The 25,052-nt window shown below is 37.9% G+C and overlaps 1 protein-coding gene across 3 annotated transcripts in view; it reads right to left on the reverse strand.

The window, feature by feature from the left end:
- Positions 1-25,052, reverse strand: part of EP300 (E1A binding protein p300) — an 83,211-nt gene that overhangs the window by 15,747 nt on the left and 42,412 nt on the right. The window contains exons 7-20 of one of the 3 annotated variants that reach the window (XM_041754597.1): positions 24,645-24,738; positions 23,936-24,073; positions 21,776-21,893; positions 20,741-20,915; positions 13,810-13,887; positions 12,281-12,390; positions 10,560-10,703; positions 9,394-9,831; positions 7,986-8,165; positions 7,635-7,779; positions 5,481-5,599; positions 3,772-4,011; positions 2,866-2,954; positions 789-869 (exon numbers count right to left, since the gene is read on the reverse strand). In XM_041754597.1, coding sequence (XP_041610531.1) covers positions 789-869; positions 2,866-2,954; positions 3,772-4,011; positions 5,481-5,599; positions 7,635-7,779; positions 7,986-8,165; positions 9,394-9,831; positions 10,560-10,703; positions 12,281-12,390; positions 13,810-13,887; positions 20,741-20,915; positions 21,776-21,893; positions 23,936-24,073; positions 24,645-24,738 — 2,149 coding nt within the window. Of the gene's footprint in view, positions 1-788; positions 870-2,865; positions 2,955-3,771; positions 4,012-5,480; positions 5,600-7,634; positions 7,780-7,985; positions 8,166-9,393; positions 9,832-10,559; positions 10,725-12,280; positions 12,391-13,809; positions 13,888-20,740; positions 20,916-21,775; positions 21,894-23,935; positions 24,074-24,644; positions 24,739-25,052 lie in introns of all 3 variants that reach the window. The other 2 variants (XM_041754596.1, XM_041754598.1) reach the window with 2 other exon arrangements.

Genomic DNA, 25,052 nt, shown 5'->3' on the forward strand with positions numbered 1-25,052 from the left:
TTTTTTATTAGTAGTGTAACAATTCCACACTTTCTAGAATATTCCTAACTGCATGCTTATTATAGGTTAAAACAGGAAAGGAACTGAAGAATATTAAAAGCACACCAAATAGTTCTTCTTTCTTCCTAAACAGTAAACACCTGATGAAAAAGTGTCTAACTACATCGTAGCAATCAGAAAAACTATTAGCCAATTTAGGCTATGTTTGAAAATTTGACCTGGCATTCACCCTACAATAAGAGCTTGTGAGACTGCAAAAGCCCAACTAAGTCTCTTTCTTGTAGGTCACTCTAATAAGTCTGAAATCCCTAATATGAAATGATACTCAACAATAACAGTGATTTCGATTACTGTTAACCTACAGGAGAAGGCTGTAGTTATTTGTTCAATTCCCCTCAAATTTAAAAAACAGTTAATAACAAAGTTATTAACTTGCACTATAGCCTTTCAATTTTTAGGAGAAAAGCTGACTGCTCACAGAAGAACTATCTGAAATGAGCATCCAGTGTTGATACGATTCCTACACTTGTGTTGACAAAACTTTCTGCTGTGACAGAAATGTTCTCTTTCTGTGCTGACCAACATGGCAGCTACGATCAACAGATGTCTACTGAGCAGGTGAAATGTGAATTTTTATTTCCTTTTAATGAATTTGTATTTAAATAATTTGTCAGATGTGGCTAATAGCTATTATACTGGTAGTGTAATCTAAGATCACTTAGAAGCTTAAGCATAATCACTTCACAACAAACCAAAACAGTACTTTCCAAAATAATGCAGTTACTTACGTTTGAGGCTGGGAAGGGTCATCCCCCAAAGAAACGCTCTCCCCTTGGATTTCATTGAAACACTTCTCACAGAAATGATACCTGTCGGCAAGAAGGCCATACTGGGGTGAACTGTTCCGTTCACACAACACAGCCCAAGCCAAGCAACGAAGCCACCAATCACAGCAGGCCAAGGAGGGGGACGGGAGCAGAGAGCAGGTCATCAACGGCGACAAGGACATTCAATGATGCAGATTTATGGGCCCCACAGTTTGGGTTTGTTTTTTTTTTGTTTTGTTTTTTGTTTTTTGTTTTTTTGCAATCAAAGCCAAGTGCAGACAACGACAAGCATGAGGGAGAAAAAAAAAACACAAAACAAACGAAGAAATGAGGGATTGCAGGACAACAAAAAACATAAAAGCAAGACAAGACAACACAAAGCAGAAAGCCAAGGCAAAGCACAGATTAGCATTAAATATCTCAAATGGGATCACAAGTAGCAAATGATTACAGCAAATAAAACAAAAAAGTTTCACTTATAGACCTACAAACTTTCATTTTAGTAATTAATGCTACTTGATGCAAATAATCAAAAGGAAGAAGGATAAATATACTGGAGAGAGAGAAGAATTGCTGCTCTTACTGAAACATAGCAATCACACACTTCTCCCCATTGCCAACAACAAAATAGATCATAAAAAATCCACAATGGATACAGAATTAGGAAGCAATCACCTAAAAACAACCTGGATTGAAAAAAAAACACACAAAATTTCTCTTTGATCTTAAGAGATAACTTAAAAAAATTTTTTTCCAGTGAAAAATCTGATCAATGCTTAAATACTGATTTCTGCCATCAACTGACAGTTTAAAAGGCAAAAGAAAAGCAGTGGTGTGTGCAGGCACAATGATTACATGTTCCTTAGGTATAAAGATTACAAACACTGCAGACTGATGTCAAAAATACAAAAATGGTATAAATGTCAAGACTGCAGCATGAGAAAAGTTTCATGCCAGTTGTTACATGTTTTTTTAACGTAAGTGCTTTTAACAACAGGAGATTCACTTCTCCTAGGTATTAAGAGTAAGAATGATATGATAAACTGTGGATTCTAATGATTACAACAAAGCATTAGAAGAGTACACCTAACTTTTTGTAAACAAAACAAAAAGTTTAAGTGACTTTTTCAAAGCTAGAAATGCAACTGCAGCACACAAGTTCAGCAAAAACCACCACCATGGGCTTGGTTTTATTAAAGTATATTAACTGCCCACCCTTGTTTATGACTGTCTCAGCCCCAAGTAAACATCCTCACAAGTCATACTGTAGGCTGATTACTGAAAATAGGAGACAGATCATGGTTAAGATAGATTAACGAATGCCACCTGTGTGATTACAGCCATTGTTTGGTCAGGAGAAAATAAGGCAGAGTGCCTAATATATTAAAACTCTAACAACTACTGTCATATTCAAGTCTTTTTAAGTAATAGTCTGGTGCAGACCTATTTTTGGAGATGATCCTTATTTGCTTAACAAAGGCAAAGCAAAAACTCTTAAATCCTCTGTTTTCATATGCTCTGAGAAGAATGACTTAGGGATAGGCTGCACACAAAAATGGAACATTTCCCAAAATGTTCTGTGAGACAGCTAACAGACTTTTCGTTAAAAGTTTTTTGGATAGTTTTTGGGATGGGGATGGACAGCAGCCAATCTCATGACAAGAAAAGATTAATTTGTTTAAAAATTTTTCTCAGTGTGCTTTAGACTGTGTGGTAAGCTGTTAAAAGACAGGAGAAAGAGAAGTGGGGGCTGGGTGTAATCCCATCTATGCCACCAACTCAACAAAGATGCTAAATCTCCCAAGACTTGGCTCCTAGCTTATAAAAATAAGGGGCCAGAAAACTGACAAGGCTACGTTCTGCTAGAAAACTGCAGATTCTGCAAATGAAAGCAAAATGCTAAGACCAGAACTTGTGCTCTACAGTTGTTTTCAAGCAAGGTACACACGAACCATGAATGTATGTGTGCTGGTCCTTCCGCATGCAGTCCCTGGACACACGGATTCGAGGACCACGATCCACACATGGTCGAGCTTACCTGTTCTGGTAACTGTAGTAAGTGGCATCTCGAGGGATTGTGCATAACTGTTTGCCATAGCAACAGAGTGTCTGTGGAGAAAACTCCAACTGCAATAGAAACCATTTGTTAAATACTACACAGTCCTGAAAAACAAGCTAGAATATTCTTAATGGTAAATCAAATAAAATTCTTAGTTCTCATTTATATAATGGGCTAATTCAGTTTCTAAGAGCACACACAGAACTAAAACCATTTTAGTTTACAGTGACAATCACTTATCCACAGGCAAAGACCACTAGTGGGTGCCTAAGATCCATGATGGTACCAAACCCTAGATCATGTTTATTCCTATACATACCTACTTATCGTAAAGTTAACTTCTAAACTGGGAATAGCAAGAGATTAAGAACTAGTAATAAAATAGAACAACTATAACAATATAATGTAATAAGTTCTCTGATTATGGCCTCTCTCAAAATATCACTATACTATACCACCCTTTTTGTGATAATAGATGATATGGTGCCTAGGTCATGAGATTAAGTGTAGTGAATGATGTAGGTATTGTAACATAGCATGAAGGCTATCGACCTTTTGCCAATATGTCAGAAGGTAAATCATGTGTTTTCCGATCATGGTTGACGGAAACCCACAGATGAGGAACGACTATACTGTATGAGCTCACCAACTCTAAGGTGAGATTAGCAGTTATGTTCTTCAACCACTAAGCAAAAAAACTCAACAGGACTAGACGAGCTCCATGTGAACTGGTATGCATAGGAAAACCAATACATGCCAGGGGCACTGTGTACCCACAGGTGGAAAAGATCTAAAGTCCACTCCAGACGAGTTCACAATCTGATGATTCAGGATTCTAATTTAGTCAAATTTTCAGTAGTTCTTATCTGTGCAAAAATTTCTTACCTTTCTGCCACAGCAATATCCAAGGCTTTGCATTACTGGGTCAATTTCTTGTTCAAAGACCTCAGACAGCTTGGAGCAGTATTTGTATACCCGTGATGTCTTTCGATTATACAACCAGGCATTGTTGAACATAAGCCAAATGTCATCCACATACTGCCAGGGCTCCTGATACTGTCCAGTGTCTAACTTTCTCTTGATGGTAGAAAGGTCCATGGGGCTCTTCACAATATCAAAGTAATCCTAGAAGGTAAGTGACACCAAGCAACATTATCCCAAAGTCTTAATATATTTTAAGGAAGATGGTGTGTCTTCCTATTATCATCATTAGTTTTCCAGAAAAGCTGGGTCTTTGATCTGACTGTATGTCCAAGGAATTGACTGATTTTCATCACTTTAAAAAAAAAAAAAAAAAGGTTTGAGAGAGAGAGCACAAGAGCACATGAGTGAGTATGTTAACTGGGAGAGGGACAGTGGCAGGAGAAAATTCTCAGACTCCCTGCTGAGCACAAGCCACACAGGGGGCTGGATCCCAGGACCCAAGCAGAAATCAAGACTTGGCCACTCAACTGACTGAGCCACCCAGGCACCCTCATTATTTCTTTAAATTACTAGTCTACAGAGATATGAAGCAGCTCAAAGAGCAGAAATAAGAGCTACTGTGTAGACTTTTCAGACAGTAAGCTAATCATCTACTGAAACTCCAGATACTTTAGCATAGTGTACGTGCGATCCATTTAAAGACTAAGAAGTCATACAGCACTCAACATTTTAGTACTAAAAAGGGCCTACTGATGAGAAAACTAAGCCTAGTGAACATCAAGAGATCTAAGGCCACAGAAAAATATAGTAAAAAAAAGTTCCTAATGGAGTGTGCCTCTGTAAACACTCCAGTGCTTTATCCAATACCACTTGGAAGCCTCAAGTGAAATCTGCCAGCAGCCTGGTGTATAAAGGCAACTTTATTTTTTATTGTAAAAGATTTAACTTATTTACTCATGAGAGACACACAGAGAGAGGGGCAGAAGAAGCAGGCTCCCTCTGGGGAGTCTCATGCAGGACTTGATCACAGGACTTCAGGCTCACGAACTGAGCCGAAGGCAGGCAGACACCCACTGAGCCACCCAGGCATCCCTAAAGGCAACTTTAGAAACAGATGAAGCTAATTTGGTCCATCTTATCTACCAAATAAATAAACCCTAGGACCCAGTAATCCCACCCATTGGTATATACCCCAAAGAAACAAAATATAGACCTCAAACCCTTGAGGTATTTTGTACCTTGAGGTACAATGGAATATTGCTGGGCCATAAAAATGAATGAAGGACTAGTTCATGCTGTAATATGGATGAACCTTGAAAGAAGTCAGTCCTAAAGAATCACATACTATTTAATTCTATTTAATGAAATATCCAGAATGAACAAATCCACAGAGATAGAAGTAGACTAGTGGTTGGATGAGGGAGGAAATGGGAATGACTGCTTATGGACATGAGGATTCTTTTGGGGGTGATGAAAATGATCCAAAATTGTCTGGTGATATTTGCACAATTCTGTTAATACACAAAAAGCATTAAACTAGTTTAAATGGGTGTCCTCAATAACATGTGAATTAATCTGAATGAAGCTGCTAACAACAACAACAACAACAACAACAACAAAAATAACAAACCACCACCACAACAAAAACAAAAGTACCACCACATACTTACAGGGATTCCTAGAAGTTGAGGGTCCACAGGCTGACGAAAGGGAAGGGATTCTGGATCCTGTCGGTAAAGTGCCTCCAATGTTGGCATCAGTGCCTGTCGTAACTCTTCTGGCTTGAAAACTTAAGAGCACATTTGAAATTAGTTTTCAGCTAAGCAAAAGAAGAAAATGCTCAAGGTAAAACTATAAAATTATCTCATGAACCACAAAACAAGATCTGCCTACACTGTCTCCATGGAGGTATCACTTAAGACACACTTCTATTTTTTTTTTTAAGATTTTATTTATTTATTCATAAGACAGAGAAAGAAAGAGGCAGAGACACAGGCAGAGGGAGAAGCAGGTTCCATGCAGGAAGCCCGACGTGAGACTCGACCCCGTGATTCCAGAATCACGCCCTGGGCGGAAGGCAGTGCTAAACCACTGAGCCACCCATGCTGCCCCACGCTTCTATTTCTAATTCCTGGTCTGTCTCATAATGATTTCAGAACACCAGGTCTAGTCAGTTTTAAACATCCTTCATGGCTCAGCTAATTTTTCAAAAATTCAGTCAAGATAAAATTCAGTTAAGATTCCGTCTTGACCAAGTAGAAACAGAATCCTAAACATTCCAAAAATTTATGAAGAAACTTGTCAAAAAAACATTCCAGGGGTGGGGGGATACTGTCAAACACGAATAGAAAAAAGTCCTCATTAATAAGAACAGTATTTAACAAGTCAGAAATTAGACCTGGTATTGTCCTAATGCTAAAGCAATCAGAATCCCTGAAGAGAAGAGTCCCTCATTAAATTTAGCATGGTGTTTTAGAGCTAAGGAAGAGGACATATTATCTTAATGGCAAATGTCAGGTTTAAGTCTAATGTCAGGTTAAGTCTAAACAAAGAGAGAACTAAATTGTTATTGCTGAAAAAATGGACTCAGTTGACCAAATTTCATTCCAGTGTGTTCTTAATATGTTTCCTAAAGGTCAGGAAAGAATTGCTAGTGTATCCCAAATGGAATTAATTTTAGGTATTATTTAAGAAGCTATACATTAAGGTTTCGGCAGTTTTGAGCTTTAAAACACTCTCAGCAGAGGCTTGTTACTTATTCTATTTACAAATTAATTTTTATCTTCAGGAAGGGTATTTGTTAGTACTTTATTGTTCACTTCATGGTGGGGATGACCATGGGGGGGGGGGGGGGGGAACAGATGGGCAAGGATACTTTGTTTTTCATATCTGATTATACTAATAAGAAACAAAATTTGAATTTGTGAAATTAGCTATTTACAAGACAGATTCCTAGTAAGATTAGGTTTCTTGCGGCCTATATTAAAATGACACCTCAATTATAGAAACCTCATTTAAATGCAAATAATTTTTTTTAACCTCAACATTTTAAACTGCATTATATTTAACGGAACACCTTTATATATACCATCTTTAGGAGCCAGCACACTCCTCCCTTGAGAGAAGTCCTACCTGTGCCACAAATGCATCACTAGAGTCACAAGAAGTTCTAGTCCCAACCTAGTTGGTAAGTCAATTTTTGTGGGAATTAAACAACTAACGAGAGTTTAACACTCTGTATTAAGCAGAGCTGCTTGCTCGACTGGATTCATTAATATTTAAGAGTTGGTTGGGAGCAGACTCTGAACCAGCCTGCCTGGGCTCATTGATGAGATTAGTAATAAGCTGGGACAAGCTACTTAACCGTGCTGAGCATGAGGTTTTCCCTGCCTATAAAACAGGGACCAGTAACTAGAGTTGTTGTTCAGTTAGATGAGACAATGCAAGCGGCAATGCCTAGTGGGCAGGAGGTTAACCATAAACAGTACTATTATCACTGCTAATATTTCCTGCATTTGAGTTAAGGATATGTAACAATTTTTCTCCTCTGAAAAAAAGATAATTTTGAGGAGTTGTTAACCAACCCAACCCTGAAGAAATCATGGGCATAACCGACCCAATGACTGCAGGAAGGAAATTGACCTATAAAAAAGAAACAGTCTTCTCCAACATTAGTATAACTAAGATATCAAGCCAAAAGGACTCCAAGCTTAATGAAATCACATAAAAGTCAATTTCTAAAACCTAAGAAGCCTGATCCCATTCTACTCAAAGTTTTCTTTTTCTCCCATAGCCTCCAGGAACAGAGAGCCTAAGAGACCTACTCTTCTTCTTTGACTGTCCTGGGGCTGGAGAAGACTGGGTAGCTGAAGTACTTGGCTGGTCTTCCTCCTCTTTTGTTTCAGTTTTTAATTCAGTGCCTCTTTCTTCTGTTTCTGTAGGTTCCATTTTACAGTCCTCTGCTTTAGTCTGAAAGACAAGGTCAACATTTTCAGTATTCCAAAGACTTGCCACCAGAAAGCAACAAGATCATTATCTTATTTACTCTGTCCTGTGGACATATCTAAAGACCCTTCCTCATGTGGAAATCAATGAAATGAGACCTAATTATCAGAATGCTAAACTGGTTCCTAGACTGAGGTCCTAACCAACAGCAGTCCTTGCCCTGCTCTCACCTCTGGAATATCCTCTGGCTGAGTATCTGCTGGTTCTGGTGGATCCACTTCCATCTTAGCCTCCATTTTCACTTCCTGTGAAGGCTGCTTCTCAGGAATGGTCTGAGAATTGACTTCTGTGCTACTAGTGGATGGAGGGTTTGATACCTGCCCTTCAATGCTTACAGCTGGCTGGGAAAGCTGGGCAGAAAAAGGGAAAAAACAAAAAGTTTGCCAATGATACAACCAGAGTTTAAGCTCCACAATAGGACAGCATCATTTACCCTCTATCTCTGGACTTGAATCATTATATTCATTTATTGTGCTTTCTCATACTTGGACTATTTCATGTCCTTGAAGTAAACTGTGCTTCAGCACAGGAGCTTGAGGACTTGCAACCACTGGCTGGCTGACTATACACAGGAAAGACAGCCAGTTTCTGCACTAGCTGTGTGCAATGTGTGAGGGGTGGGGTCTTAGAGATGACTGCCTCAAAGGAGAAACAAAGAAAATAATGATTGACTCTTTAAGTTTCTGATGGGAAAAGCTGCAAATTGTATAGAAAAAGTAGAGAGCATATAATGAACTCCCACACTGAGTAACTGTTTTGAATCATGGCATTCTAATGGGATAACTAGCAATCTCTTTTTCCTAAGTCATCCGATAAGAAACCTCATGAGTAGTTAGTATTTTTAGGAACTACCCTAAACAAAAGTTTCCTTTCTGCATTCTGCTATTTCTTGCATATCAGAGGCTGGGATGAACCAGTTGCTAACTTATGATGTTTTATGAAGCAGCTATTGACTCAAGGGATTTCTCTGTTCACCAACATGACAGAGAAATAAAATATAAGTGAGCAAATAAAAAGTCCTGAGCCTTGACATAGAGAATTCTATTAGTAAGGATGCAACTATTAGATGTGAACTTGGATTTCTCCTATGTACATAATGAGCCTCTCACAAGGAAGCTACTGACTATTCCAGGCCCATACTTTTCTCATCTTAGATCATGATTTTCAACCTTAGGACCACAGACATTCATAAACCTATAGTTTTGTTCATTCACTCTCAAGTATTCCACAGCTCAGTTTGAAAGAAATTATACATAAATGGAAAATTTATGTGGTATACTAAACATACTATGGATTCTTCCCCCTTGTCAACCCTGCTTATATGCCTTCAAGTCTCAGAACACAATTCAAAAGATACGATGGTCAGTATCAGACCTAAACAGAATCTTTGAGCTCCCTCTATGCTAGGTACTATAATGGGAAGAAAGAATAGGAAGGAAAGGAAAGTCCCTAACTACAAAGAGATTCTAGTTTAACTGGGGAGACAACACAATATAGAACAGAACTGGCATATAAATAATCTAACATTACAGTACAATTTGAAAAGATTCCCCCAAACCCAAGTAAGTCTGTGCTTACTGGAGTTGCAGGCTGCGGGGGCAGCAGCGGCGCCGTCGGGGTGGGAACAGACGCTGCTGTACTCTGCTGTGAGAGAGGCTGCTGCTGTGGCTGGTCAGCTGAAGGAGCAGGAGGAAGTGAAGGCTGAACTTGAGGAGGAAGCTGCGTTGGTGGTGGTGTGGGTGTCTGCCTTGGAGGTGGATGTAAAGCTTGGGTCTGTGGCCCAGGTGGCATGGCTGGAGGTGTAGGAACAGGGGCTGGAATTGCTGTTGCTGGTGGCTGCTGAGCCCCTATGCTTGGGGGAGTGTGGTGAGGCGTGGGGGTGCGACTAGGTACCGGGGAGGGTGAATTCTGATGTAGAGCTGATTGAGGAAGAGGGGGACAGTGAATGTGGCTCCCTTGAGACCCTGGTGGCATTATAGGAGAGTTCACGGGGCAGGAAGAACTGGACATTTGTGCCTGTGTAATGAGAAACAGAATAAGATGGCAATTCAGAACACAAAAGAAATATTTACACAGCCAGACTATATGCAATATGCTTCCTTTTCAAAATGTGTCAAATATCCTGTTATTGGGGGCATAGCTTCAGAAAAAAAGTTCACCAGAATGGCTTCAGCCACTGCAGGGGCACAGGACAGTGGAGTACACAGTATTTGCTGCCTGGCTCTGCTCTCTTGAGCCACAGTTTGTTCTTCTGCACTATAGCTCTTAAGATTTCATTTTAGGAAGCATTCAATACTATAAAAAAATGGTTACAACTATCAATTTAATCTCTTTCCTAGTTTGTAACAATTAGCAGCACTGCTATGTCACAAAACAATCTCTTCATGTTCAGAGTACCATTATGTCCGTAACTGCTCTTTTTACCTTTTTTAAAAAGATTTTATTTATTCATTCATGAGAGACACACCAGGAGAGGCAGAGATATAGGCAGAGGGAGAAGCAGGCTCTCTGCAGTGAGCCCAATGTGGGACTCAATCCCAAGACCCTGGGATCACGACCTGAACCAAAGGCAGACACTCAACCAGGCATCCTTTCCATAACTGCTCTTATTAAAACTTAAAAATCATCTATTTTCACCGATCATTTGCTGCCACTTTTTCCTGTAAAAACCTGTATCGAGAGACATTTAAAAAATCACAAAAACAAGTAAACAAAACGAAACAAAACCCATCTGTGAGACCTACTTGAGACACTGGTGCTTGGCCGCCAGTCGGAGCCAAAGGCATATTCGTTACATTCATCCCCTGTGTTGAGAACTGAGTCTGGGGAAGGAATTGGCTCTGGCTGGAAGGCTGCTGCATGCGAGGCCCATAGCCCATAGGCTGCGGCTGCATAGGGAAAGGAAAAAACAAAACAAAACAAAAAAACACATAACACAGAGCACCAATTGCTTCATTATGGTTATTCTACTACAGTTAGAATCACCAACTGCTCTAGCTCTGCTGAGGGGAAAGCAGGGTAGGAAAAGAAGAAAGCATTCAACCCCTGGACTCTGATGCCAGGATTTACGCCTGACTCAAACCTACTCTAAAGCAATTCCAGGAGCTTATAGACAAACCAATTCTCCTGATACACAAATGCACCTGACAAGGTACAGAGATAACTGCTCTTTGCACACTGTTAAGTGACAGTGAACTACACCTTTATGAGGTCTGCTTATTTCATGATATTATAATAACACAAACTGTAAGACTGTATACTTGGTACAATTAAAATCTTAAAAAAAGTTGAGGCTGAACTTGGTAGCATTCATGGTCCACAAATATTTGAGGATTGTTACATTTCTTTTTGGAGAGGGGTGAGAAAGTGTTTACTGTAGCTTTTATTAGCAAAAGTCAAAACTAGAAACAATCAACGTGTCCATCAATAACAAAAAATAAACACATTCTGGCACACTCACAAAATGGAATATTAGTAATAAAAGAACAAATTACTGCCATAATCAACAAAGTAGATCAACATCAAAATCATTATGCTAAGCCAAAAAGGTTAAACACAAAAGTACATCTGAGTGATTCCACTTATATGAAGTTGAAAAACATGGTGATAGAACTCAAGGTATTGGTTGTCTAAAGGGGATAGGCACTGAGTAGAAGGGGACATGAGGGCACTCTCTAGTGGAATTCTACTTTATCTTGATGATTATTATATTTCATTTCTAAAATTATAGGCCTTTAACAGAGAAAGGAATTATAGAATACCAAAGGCCAAAAATTTCATAATCTAAGAAAGATAATTTATCTTATAAACATGGCAGTCTGCTGCCACGACACTATGCTAGACAACTCCCAAAATGGAGTTCTTAACTACATTGGATTCTATAACACATATACTTCAGAAACTTGGTTTTTCATTTAAAGCTGTAAACAGCTTTTATGTCACCATGTAAGTTCTGAAATGCTTATAGAGCATTCCAATTTACAAATGTACCATAATTTAACCATAATGAACCCCCTACTGTACATTCAGGATATGTCCTTTTTTCAAAATAGAGTATACACAAGATCCTTAACATGAATTTTCTTCAAATTACAGCCTTTTGGTACCTTAGTGATTATTTTGTAGGATAAATTTCTAAAAACAATTTATAGGTAATAGAGATAGATGAAAATTAGGGATTATAGTATTTACTACCTAATTGTGGCATAAGGTTTTAGTTTTCTCCTACTCCACTTTAAAAAATGTAACTATTCTCATCTCTAAAATACATATATAATCATTTATCACATGTATAATAAGGGCCAAATACAATAGAATTACAGAAGAAAAATCAACCTTAAAGTTTAATCACTTATAGTTAGCTGTTTAAACGACTGTAAGGTTTGTTTGTTGTTGACAAAGTAGAAACAAAAAGGATTTTTCAATGTTAGGTAAAGGTCAAAATGCCCAAAGATGTCAAACTTACTGGGTTTAGAGTTCCAGGCTGAGCTAACTGTCCATGGTGCTGAAGAGGAGAGGTTTGCCGGGGTCCAATTGGGGGCTGAGGCATACTCATCTGGCCAAACTGATTCAAACCTAGAAGTACAAAATATTAGGTCTGAATACCTTCATGGAATTGGAGAGCTAGAATGAATTCTGATTCTGTAACATTTTATCAGGACAAATAAAGGAACCTTTGTGTGTGTGTGTGTGTGTTTAAGATTTTATTTATTCATGAGAGAGACAGAGAGAGAGAGGCAGAGACACAGGCAGAGGGAGAAGCAGGCTCCACGCAGGGAGCCTGATGCGGGACTCAATCCTGGGACCCCAAGATTACGCCCTGGGCCGAAGGCAGGCACCAAACTGCTAAGCCACCCAGGGATCTCCAAGGAACCTGCTTTTAACTGTGAATGAACTGGTTTCATTCTCAGCTACAAGGACACTTAATTAACATAAGTTCTTGGAATAAAATTGATCTTGGCCAGTTATTTTTTAAAAATTATTTTTATCTTATTTTATAATTTTTTCAAGATTTTATTTATTTAACAGAGAGAGAGAGAGAGAGAGAGAGAGAGAGAGAACACAAGCAAGGGGAATGGCAGGGAGAGGGAGAAGTATGCTCCCCATTGAGCAGAGAGTATGAGGCAGGCAGGGCTCGATTCCAGGACCCTGGGATCATGACCTGAGCTGAAGACATATGCTTAACCGCCTGAGTCACCCCGGTGTTCCTGGACCAGCTGTTTTTAAATGGATGCTTGATCATTTCATGGCTTTCTACCTGACCTGCCAGCCAACCTGTGCTCTATACCCCTCCTTCTCTCCCTTCCTCTCTCCTTGGGCTCCAACTCCAAAACGTGTTCTGATCTCGTGGGTTACATGCTGCTGGCCTGAGGCAGGAATCAAGGTGGCAGGAATAATTTTGTAGTACACCAGAGACTGTTTTATTTATTTATTTTTTAAAGATTTTATTTATTTATTTACTAGAGACACAGAGAGAGGCAGAGACATAGGCAGAGGGAGAAGCAGGCTCCCCATAGGGAGCCTGATGTGGGACTTGATCCCAGGACTCTGGGATCATGACCTGAGCCAAAGGCAGATCCTCAACCACTAAGCCACCCAGGCGCCCCAGAGACTGTTTTAAAAAGCCATGGTTGGGGCACCTGGCTGGTGTCGGTAGAGCATGGCACTCTTGATTTCAGGGTCCCATATTGGGCATGGAGCTTACTTTAACAACAACAACAACAGGGATCCCTGGGTGGCGCAGCGGTTTGGCGCCTGCCTTTGGCCCAGGGCGCGATCCTGGAGACCCGGGATCGAATCCCACGTCGGGCTCCCGGTGCATGGAGCCTGCTTCTCCCTCTGCCTGTGTCTCTGCCTCTCTCTCTATCTCTCTGTGACTATCATAACTAAATAAAAATTAAAAAAAAATTAAAAAAAAATAAAAATAAAAATAAATAAAAACAACAACAACAAAACCATGGTTAATTAAATACATGGATTTCTTTCATAACTTACCAGGCTGTGGAGTTATCCGAGGCATCATCTGGTTTGGCACACTGCCACGGATCATAGATGGGTCAGGAAGAGGGCCATCTAGAGTAGAACAGAGAAATGGTTACAAAGTCTTTTTTTTTTTTTTTTTTAAGATTTTATTTATATATTGGGGGGAGAGAGAGAGAGAGAGATCATGAGCAGGGAGGAAGGTTAGAGGGAGAAGCAGACTCCCCGCTTGCAGGAAGCCTGATAAGGAACTGGATCCTAAGACCCCAGAATCATGACCTGAGCCAAAGGTAGATGCTTAACTGGGCCATCCAGAAGCCTGAATCTTTTTCCCCCTTTTTTTTTAAAAAAAGATTTTATCCATTTATTTTTGAGAGAGACAAAGCACAAATGGGCAGGGAGAAAGGTCAGAGAAAGGGAGAAGCAGACTCCCCACTAAGCAGAGAGCCTGATGTGGGGCTCCATCCCAGGACCTGGGATTTTCACCACAGCTGAAGGCAGATGCTCAACTGAATGAGACACCCAGGAGCCCCTAGAAAATCATCTTTTAGTCAGTGGCCCTTCCACTAAAAAAAAAAATAATAATAATAATAAAAAGAAAGAAAAAGAAAAGAAAAAAAACACACTAAAATATTTTTAGTAGCATCTTGAAAAATTTGGCCTAGATCTATAAAGAATAAAGGTATACACTTAGGAACCTGAAGAAAATGTTATGTTAGTTCTGGAATATAAGAAAAGCCTCCAAAGAGTTATAGTTATATAGTATATATAATATATATATATTATATAATTAGTTATATAGTATATATATAGTTATAGTATAAAATATTTGCTTTCTTTCAGTGTTGACAGGAAAATAATGTAAAAATAATGTAAAATCTTACATTAAAAAAAGAGACAGGCTACTAGAGCATTTAATGTGCTGTTTGACTAAGCTGTATGCTTTGGTTAGTATACAGCAGAACACCTCGAGGAGACAGCCAGATTTTGTTCAGTGACCAAATCTGATTGTGTACCCTTATTTGTTTTTATGTGCACAAACCCACTGTGAACAGTGACCTTAAATAATCCATGTTATACTGCTCTATATACCATGCACCTCTTGAATACAAAAGTAGAAATAATTTTAAAATGGTATCAAAATATACAGTCTGGCCCTTGAAGATTTGAACTCCACAAGTCCACTTACTCATGGGTTTTTTTTGGTAGATGTATATTTCTCAGGATTTTCTCAGTTTAATGTTTTTCTTTTCTCTGGCTTATTTTAAGAATAGTTTTTAACACATTTAACATGCAAAATATGTGTTGTTTGTGTTTTCAATAAAGCTTCTGGTCAACAATTTAGGCTATTAATAATTAAATTGTGGGGGACCTCAAAAGTTGTTATGTGGATTTTTAACTGTGTTGAGGTCAGGGCCCCTAATTCCTGGGCTGTTCAAGGGTCAAAAGTATGTAAGTTCTAATGGTTTCTTGGATTATCCGGACATCCTCCAGCACAGTGCTTCCCAACCTTTTTCATATTACGGTGCAGACAAAATACTTCTATAGCACTCTGGGAAAAGATAGGATTGCTTGCAGTGACCTAACTCTAGCCTGGACACCCCCTGCTGACCCAAAGTGTTGTGCACTCAAGCTCAGGTATCCTTGTGGCAGACCATGCTCTAAAGAGAAGCCTACTATCTTCAGACAACTCCGAATTCTGTCACTACTACAAGTGTGCTATACTAGCAACAAAAATGATCATACAACTAAGTGGTTGGGTGTAATTCAAGTAATTAAATCCACTAGGATTTTCCACTAATGTTGTGCTTATATAAAACTAAAACACACTCAAATGGAATACTGGAGAGAATTCTGAACATTTATTCATACACTCTCACCCACACTTGTGCAAGACTTACAAAATTACGTATAACCTATGCTCACTACATAAAAATTAGAGACTATAAGACAGATAAACCTCTATAGTTTTAATCTTCCACATGTGTATTTGTATATGCTTTATGTAAAAGATTTTCACCTAATACATAAAGAATGTTTTTCCTGTAATATGGATAGGTGTTGCAAGCTAAATGCCAGCAGGGACAAGGCAGTTAGTATCAATGAGCGGGAAGGACTAGGCATCGGAAGCAACAGAAACAGGGAGTGACGGGGATGAAGTGAAGAAATCCCAACTCTTATAATAAGCAGCCAATACTCTAGCTAGAGACTGTGGTACCCTTGTGGGTGAGAGAGCCAAATCTGCTAGATACTTCCCTTCTTAAAGGAAACCAGAAATCCATATCCTAATGCAAATCTTTTCAAATATGTGAGACTAACCAAATGAAAAAACAAAAACCTAATTCTAGGTCTAGGCCTACATCTAGACCTAACACCTTCATTTACAACCATGATGCACATGTTGGTTTTTGTTGGCTAAATTGTATAAATGTGTCCAAAAACCCATGTTGGCCCTTTAAACAGATCTTAAATCCTCTTATCATAAGGATTATCTGATGAACATTTGAAGGAACATTCTGCTGGTAATTATTTAGAGATTTTTAAAAAAATACATATACATACACGTATAAAACCATTCATTAAAATACTTCTCATTCACATTAAATAAATAACCTCAATGCAAAGTACATATATCAGACAATCAGAAACCAGTATTAACAGGTTAGTATTTCTGGGAAACTACACAGGTAACATACATACTTGTCAACTTTCTTGAAGTTTTTATATTTGCAAAAAACTGAGTCAGCTTCTTATTCAACCTAACAATTAGGTCCATCATTTTCAGACTATACATATATGTTGTTTATATACACTTATTATAAACATCTTTCGAGGCCAATACAGATACCTACCATAGCCACCCTTTGATTATATAATGCATGCTCTTTGGGGAAAAAAAAAACTTTAAAGAAATAAAAAAATTAGAATGTTTAAGTCTTCGATAATCTTTCCTTGTACCCACAATCATTTTCCCATGCAAATATAAAAATGAGGTAGAAATAAATTCCTACAAATTTGACAGATCACATTAAATGAGTATAAAAACTGTGTTGTCCACATTTCCCACTGCATTTGTCTATCTTTTAAAAAACTGAGATGTAAGTGACAATGTATTAGTTTTAGGTATACGTGATTCAATATTTATTCATATTAAAATAGGATCACCATAGTAAGTATATTCCACATCCATTACCATATAGAGCAACAAGAGTTGTTTTCCTTGTGATGAGAACTTTTAAGATCGCCTCTTTTAGCAAGTTTCAAACGTCTACTATAGTATTATTATCTATAGTAATCATGCTGTACCTTACACATCCTCAGAACTTCATTATAATTGCAAGTTTGTACCTTTTGATCTCCTTCATCCATTTCACCCACCTCATCCATACTGCCACCCCCACCCTGCCACTGACAACCACCAAACTGTTCTCTGTATCACTGAGCTCATTTTTCTTCATAAAGATGCCAAATAAAAGGGAGATCATATGGTAGGTCTTTCTGACTTATTTCACTTAGCCCAGTGCTCTCAAGGGCGATCCAGGTCACAAATGGCAAGACTTATTACCCTTTTATTATGACTGAATAGTATTTGTGGGTGTGGGTGTGTGCGCGCGCGCACACACACACATATTTTCTTGACCCAGTGATGGACATATCTTGGGTACTGTAAAAAACCTGCAATGACTATGTGAGTGCTTATCTTATTAAACTAGTTTCTGGGGATCCCTGGGTGGCTCAGCAGTTTGGTGCCTGCCTTTGGCTCAGGACGGGATCCTGGAGAACCGGGGACCGAGTCCCACATTGGGCTCCCTGCATGGAGGCTGCTTCTCCCTCTGCCTCTGTCTTTCATGAATAAATAAATAAAATATTTTAAAAATAAATAAATAAAAAATAAATAAATAAACTAGTTTCTTCCTATGGTGCGCTTCGGGTTTTTTAATGTGGTCAAATTAACCACCCTTTTCTATATGGTTTGGTTTTATTTTCTGGATGTTTCCTTATCTACTTTTATGTTGAGACAATGGTGAGCTAGGTTGGGCAATTAAGCCCTTTCTTTCAAGAAAACTATCTTTTATTTTACAATTCTATTTAACATATCTTCATGTTTTAAACAGACTGAATGCCCAGGTTTGATTCTTGGTTCTGTCATTCACTAACAGTATAACCATGGCAAGTTAGGCAACCTCTGTATGCCTCAGTTCCTTACTGGTAAAATGGGGCAAGAGTACCTAATATTAGGTTTACTGAATCTCTCAAATCTTTTTTTCTATATATCTATCCTCTCTCTACCAATTTTTTTCATCATGTAAGCTCTACAGCCCAATGTGGGGCTTAAACTCATGACCCTGAAGATCAAGAGTTGCATACTCAAATGACTGAACCAGCCACCCCCATGTTCTGTACCTTTTTAAATAAAGCCGTTTTAATTCTTGTGTGTTTTTTTTAATTGCCAATCTGGTTTTAAACTCCATTCTTCCAGTTTGTTTTCGATTCTCTGCTGTCTTTTTGCTTTCCTTCCCTTTTGTGTAATTTTTTTCTTTTAAACGTTTCCTTTTTCTATAATTAATTTCTCTTGGAGCTTTAATTATCCACACAAAGACCACAGGATGAATCCTTTATGATCGTTATTTATCTCTATATAACAGGGAGCAGTTCCTTCAGGGTGTGGTATTTGTTCAAGAGGGTAGGTGGAAACACCTTAGAGTGGTTTCTCTAGCAGCCACACCTTGACCTTCACCTTTAAGTAAGTAGAGGGTTCCAGATGGTTGGTTAAATCTGTTCAACCTTCCAACTGCTTGGGTAAAAAGGGAATGCTCTGGAGAAGCCTCAATTAAAATGTTCTAGTGTACAGCTGTGTGGTTACTTTAGCAATGCAATACTGGGGGCACTTTTAGGATGTTCCTGATGTTTCAATAGTATAAATTATATTATTGTGAATATTTCTGTGCAATTCTATAGTACTTAAAATTAAATTTTTAGAAACATAACTGGATTCAAGGGAGTGAAAAAACCATTTAAATTCTCACCACCACCAACAAAAAAAACAAAAAAATAAAATAAAATAAATTCTCACCAACAGTGTATTCCACAGCCATGTTACTATACAGTCATTAATAGCCATTTTAACCTTTAGAGACCCCCAAAAGGTCATGCTGATTTTACTTTTCTTTCATTTTCTTTTCCCATTTTTCTTTCCATGTTTCATCTTTTTCCCCAAGGTACATACTAAGGAAATTAGCACCTTTAATATTGAAAATATTTTCCTTGGTTTGCTCATTAATTATGTTTATGGAATCTTCTGTTGTCGTTTTCTTCTTCAAAACTTTGAGGTAATATCTAATTTTTTTTTAAAAAATTTATAAATTTTATTGAGAGAGAGAGAGAGAGAGACTGAGAGGCAGAGACACAGGCCGAGGGAGAAGCAGGCTCCACGCAGGAAGCCCGACGCGGGACTCGATCCTGGGTCTCCAGGACCACACCCCAGGCTGCAGGTGGCACCAAACCACTGCGCCACCAGGGCTGCCCGAGGTAATATCTAATTTAAAGGCATTTCTCATTTCATTTTATATTTTCTTTAATGCATTTTGTGTACTCCTTTAAATTTTTTGTTTAAAATTTAAAACTTCTGATTCTTCTACAGTCAACTTGCATATGGGATAAGGCAGGGATCTCATTCTACAAAATGCCAGATTTAGTATAGGCTAAAGGTCAACATATATGTAGGGCTATTCAGTTCCATTAATATTTGTTCCTACCTACCATAGTGCTTTTCCTCTAACATAAGACCACAATTTAATATCCGTAGCCTTTAGATTTGGCTCAAATTTCTAAGGAACTTCAGAAAGTTCTATCATACCCAAGTATCTCAGGTTTGCCCACTTGTCTCTATACCTTCCTTATTGTCCTGGTTTGGACCATCAGCACTGAATCAGTTTCAATTCTAGTCCTGACTTTGTTTCTGAACATTTGCTCTCCTACCTACTGAAAAAACAGCTGCCCTTCCTATGCTTACTCTTCCCCTGCCAGAAACACTTTTGCTCTTCTCAATTCTTCTGACATCATGGCCCAATGAGAACATGTATCCAGCATACTGCACTTAATAAATGGGGCTGCTAAAGGCCAGTGGCGATCAGGAGTTCACCACATCACTACTTCAAGGCCTGAGGTAGATGAAATTTCTTAGCCCACCTAAAATCCTGACCTATAACTTGATACCTGCTGGCTCAGATGGCACTATCTAACCTATGGTAGTCAGTTTTCCCTGACTCATGAAATACAGGTTTATCTGTATTTATTTAAACAGTCTATGTTCTTCCTCACCACTGTGTACCTAACTCATTTCACTGTTTGAAACCTCATAATAAGCCAGTGAATAAATAAGGGAATGTATAATAATGCTGGCTATATGGTTAATTCATTAGGTTGAGAAGGTTCTTACCTGTCAAGATGATTTTTAAACAGTTCTAAGAAATAAATAGTTCTTAGCCTTCAAACATACTGAGTCAAGAAGATGTGACAATGTCAAATAACATGGTATTTATTGCATGTTTAGGATGTATTAAAGCTGGTGGAGCCCTTGAATTTGCCTGGCCTACATCTAGGATGGCTACCAAATGCAAGTCACTGTAAACTTCTGGGCTATCATTTTCTACATGTCACTTTGAGAGAAGAGTATCTTGGGCTTCTAAAAATGATGCCAGATTATCAAAACTTAAATACTTATTGTAAAAAAAAAAAAAAAAAAAAATACTTATTGTATGTCTAGAAATCTTAAATATACTCTTCAGTTACTGCTTTTACCAGAAGATGAATTAGTTTCCTAGCAAAGGCAAAAAAGGGTCATTTAGAAACTCTAAAATAAGTACATGAGCTAATGCAAATTAATGACTTTGGTTAGAAACCATTTTATTACCAATTTCTCCCCAAAATAACAAAAAGCACTTACTGGAAGTCATTCCTGGTTGTGGCTGCCCCATATTGGGCCCTGGATTCATAGAAACTGGCACCATGCCTGCAGCACTGGGTAGCATGTTTTGTTTCTGTAGTCTAGTCCTTCGTTTTTCTTCTAGTTCTTTCTGGATCTTATAGATCTTCTCAGCTAGCAGGTGGTAGTATTCCGCCTTTTTGAAGGTTGGAAATAAGTAAGAGATAAGGAAAAAAGAGGAACCACTATTAGGTAACAAAAAATGAATGAAGAATAGATATTAGCTTCATTTAAAGATGCAAGCAGAAACCCAAAGTGGGGGAAATCTAATCTATTTTATTTTTTTAAGTTTTAACTTTAGTTAACATACAGTCTAATATTAATTTTAGGTGCATAATACAATGACTCAATACTTCATATATCACCTGGTGCTCATCATGACAAGTGCACTCCTGAATCCCCATCACCTGTTTCCTTCCACCTCCCCTTCTGATAACCACCATCTAATCTAATCTACTTTCTTAGATCATTCCAGATGGGAGTTCATGTTTGAAAACATCATGTGAAAAGCAACTTTATTATGAACCTAATGAAGCATGGCCTCTCAAGAGTAGGTTTATAACATACGTGCAATTTACAGCACATGGAATGAATATGCTTTATTTATAGAAAGTGCCATTTTAGATTACAAAGTTCAAATGATGTAAAGAAAACTGGAATACTACTTGAGATGAACATACTAAGCAGCTGATTCACCATTTTCCAGTGAAAATAGCAAAGAGCTGCTAACAGCTCAACCACTTTTTAAGTTGACAGAAGGACAACCCAGATAAAGGGCCACACAAGTGCACTGTATTATTAAGAGGAAAAATGTAAGATTCTTGATGACATACACTTTAAGAAAACTGCTCTGTTATCTTGACTGTGCACAGTGAGAATAAGACAGGATAGCTAAAGGGTATCTCTAAAGTACACTATTATTTGTTATATTACAAAGAAGAGTAAACAACTAGAACAGGTCCATTTCTGACTTTATATAGAAAAACAGATGCTCACTCGATTATTTGCAGATTCATACATGTCCCCTTCCACTTTCCGGGCGTATGCAACTAAGTTTTCCATCCGTCTGTCTTTTAAAGCAGCAGGATCCGGAGTAGGAAATATGGCTTGAACACTAGGAAAAGAAAATTCTACCAATATAATACCATGTCAACTTTTCATTCTCATCACAGAAATATACAGCACTTTAAACTTCTTCCTGATTAGTATTTTCTCATTTTTATAAAATGTGCACATTACAAGTAAAATAAAAAGGGGTATGTGCTCAAATATTAAATAACACTGCCCCAAATATAATAGTATCTGTGGTAAACAAAAGTTTTCCCCAATCAGAAGAAATGACATATTAAAAATCCCCTGTGGTCTCTGTCACTCTAACAAGGAGCAAAATAATTATACCGTGCTATTTGCATAAAGGAAGCGAGGAAACCTGACCTCTGTTAATAGTGTCAAGTATCAACTGTTTTCGGAAACTTCTACTCTCCTCACTATTCAGCTTAATGAAATAAAACCTAATAGGGGCACCTGGGTGAGTAAGTCAACTTAAGCACTTGACTCTGGATTTCAGCTCATGCTCTGAGCATGGAGGGTGCTGAATGAGTGCCTCTCCTCTCCTCTCTCTCTCAAATAAATAAATACATAAATAAAACAAACCTAATAATCACTGCAAAATCTTACAAGATCAAAACGTGAAGTGGAAAGGGCAGAAATACACAATGATTCTGTCACATTCAAGGTCTTTTTTTTTTTTTAAGATTTTATTTATTTATTCATAGAGACACAGAGAGAGAGGCAGAGACACAGGCAGAGGGAGAAGCAGGCTCCATGCAGAGAGCCTGACGTGGGACTTGATCCAGGGTCCCCAGGATCACACCCTGGGCTGCAGGCAGCACTAAACCGCTGCACCACCAGGGCTGCCCAAGGTCTTTTTACTTTCTAACAATTCTCTACAAATCCTAAAGATCTGACAAATATATTTCCAGTCACTAATTTTATTATTTGGGTATCTCATGTTCATTTGTGTAGGACTTGGAAAACGCATATGAAAAAGAAATAAATGGAAGTTTAGAATATTTGAACTGGTAAAAAAAAAATCTGCAAGCATATAATACACTCTTAATGTCAAATCAGATGATCAAAAAAATCTATTGCCTAAGGTAACCGTTGTTAAACAATTTGAATATCATAAAAATAAGTTTGTTTTGGTTGTTCCCTTTTAATTCATTTTATTAAAATCTTAGTTTTATTAAACTTTATAAAATTTTATTACATTTATTAAATTTAATGTTATTAAAAATTAGTTCTCTCCTAGTTGTCAAATTCCACTTCAAGTGACATCATTTTGAATTCCTAAATGAAATTCAAATATAATTGGAAGGCTAATGTAAGATATAAATAAGTTTAGATAAAATTTTGATAAGCCACATGGTTCTAAACCAATAAAAAACATGGATGCAATGAAGGAAACCTTTCTGTTAAGTGGAAGAGAAATAAAAAAAAAAAAAAAGACTGCTTTCTGAGAAAAAAATGCTGGGCATCATTCAAAGTCCAAGCTCTGTAATGAGCAAGGTCCAAGCTCTACTTTTATGATACTGGGTACATTTTATTGCTCTTTATGCTTTCCCCTTCTTTCATCTGACAAGACATCTTTAAAGAAGTGAGGCTGAATGAGTGGCATATATCAACTCTGCAACAAACAGGGCAATCTCACAAACCACCGACAATGCACTTTTGGAGGACCAGAAGACCACAGAGTGGCCCCACTCAACAACTTAAGAGTTTTATTTGGAATAAAAGAAAACAATGTTACCACTACCATATTCTAATGCACCGAGACCTGATTTTTCTTATTTTAAAATTTGAGTTTTGCAAAGGCAGTAACATTAAGATGAACAATTTTTAGCTAATATATTGAAAACCGCCACCAAGTAGAATCGTTTATACACCATGAAAGCTGAAAGACTCCTACAAATGATGGTGGAAAAGCTGGAAAGCAGAGAACAGGAAGCAAGAAAGCCACAGAAACATATAAGCATTAGCAGCAATAGCCAGGCTACAGAAAAATCAATAATACTCCTCTTATGGTTAAGTGTCTGGTAGATTGGAAGCATGTTGACATGGTAACTCTTTATGAATAAGACATGCCCACAATCTTACAGTTTGTGAACAAGATGATTTCGAAGATCCTGAGTAATATCTTCATGCCATTGTTTCCGAATTCCAGTATTGGATGGTTGAGCTGCTGTTGGCATAGGACCCAGGGAGGCCACACTGGCATTTTCATTCATCATTGGGCTTCAAAACGGAATTGTTAAATAGTTTTAGTGAAGAAGGTAGAAGAAAGAAGATCTCAAAGTAGAGCTGACAGTGATGACTACAATGGATCCAACACACTATGACAAGTCTATTTACATAAAGAAATCTGGGAGAAAGTATGTATGTGTTTGCACTTGTGTTAAAGCAGAGTTAAGCCACAACACTTCATCCTCTGGAGGAGAGGATGAAAGTCTTGGGTTTAGAACACTTAAGTGTTATGTGGTAGGACTAAACTGTTACTTTGACACAACTTATCCCAGGAAATCCACCTCATGGATTAATTCTTACCTCTGGGATAGAGCAAACTCATTTTTTTAAGCAGCTGCATACTTGCAACTTCTTACAATATCCCGGGAAGATAAGGGTTACCCCCAGGTGAATGATAAAATGTCAAATTAAGATCATAGAAAGCTAAAAACATGGACTCAAATATAGTATTTGCCTTCATTCATCAAGGACAGCTTGAAATGAAGGAAAAAAAAAAAAAACTCAAGGAATTCTAACCAGTATTTAAAACATGATACAGGACACACACCAAGAAAAAACTTACTTTTGAGAATTTATGGCTGAATGCAACATTGAGTCAGACAGAAGATTTGATGTCTGAACCCCTACACCTCCATTTACTCCCATAGGACTAGCACCTAGGTCAAAGCAAACAAAAAAAGGGAATATTTTAAATACCAATAGCAAAAAGAACAAATGAACAAATGAACGAAAAGTTATAAAAGTATTAGAACATACCACAAGAAAATTCTGTCTTTTCGAAGACCCAAAACCCAGAAGCCATAAGGACAACATTTAAAAACTTGAGTAGTAAATAAAATAATCACCATGAACAAAGAGTTAAAAGACAAAACGGGAAAATAATTACTAGGGCTATATGGCAAATTAAAAAAACAAACAAGTACACTCTTTGACTTAGTATTTCCACTTTTGATATTTTTGTCTCATAGGT

Source organism: Vulpes lagopus, chromosome 5 (genome assembly GCF_018345385.1).
Source record: "Vulpes lagopus strain Blue_001 chromosome 5, ASM1834538v1, whole genome shotgun sequence".
NCBI lineage: Eukaryota > Metazoa > Chordata > Mammalia > Carnivora > Canidae > Vulpes > Vulpes lagopus.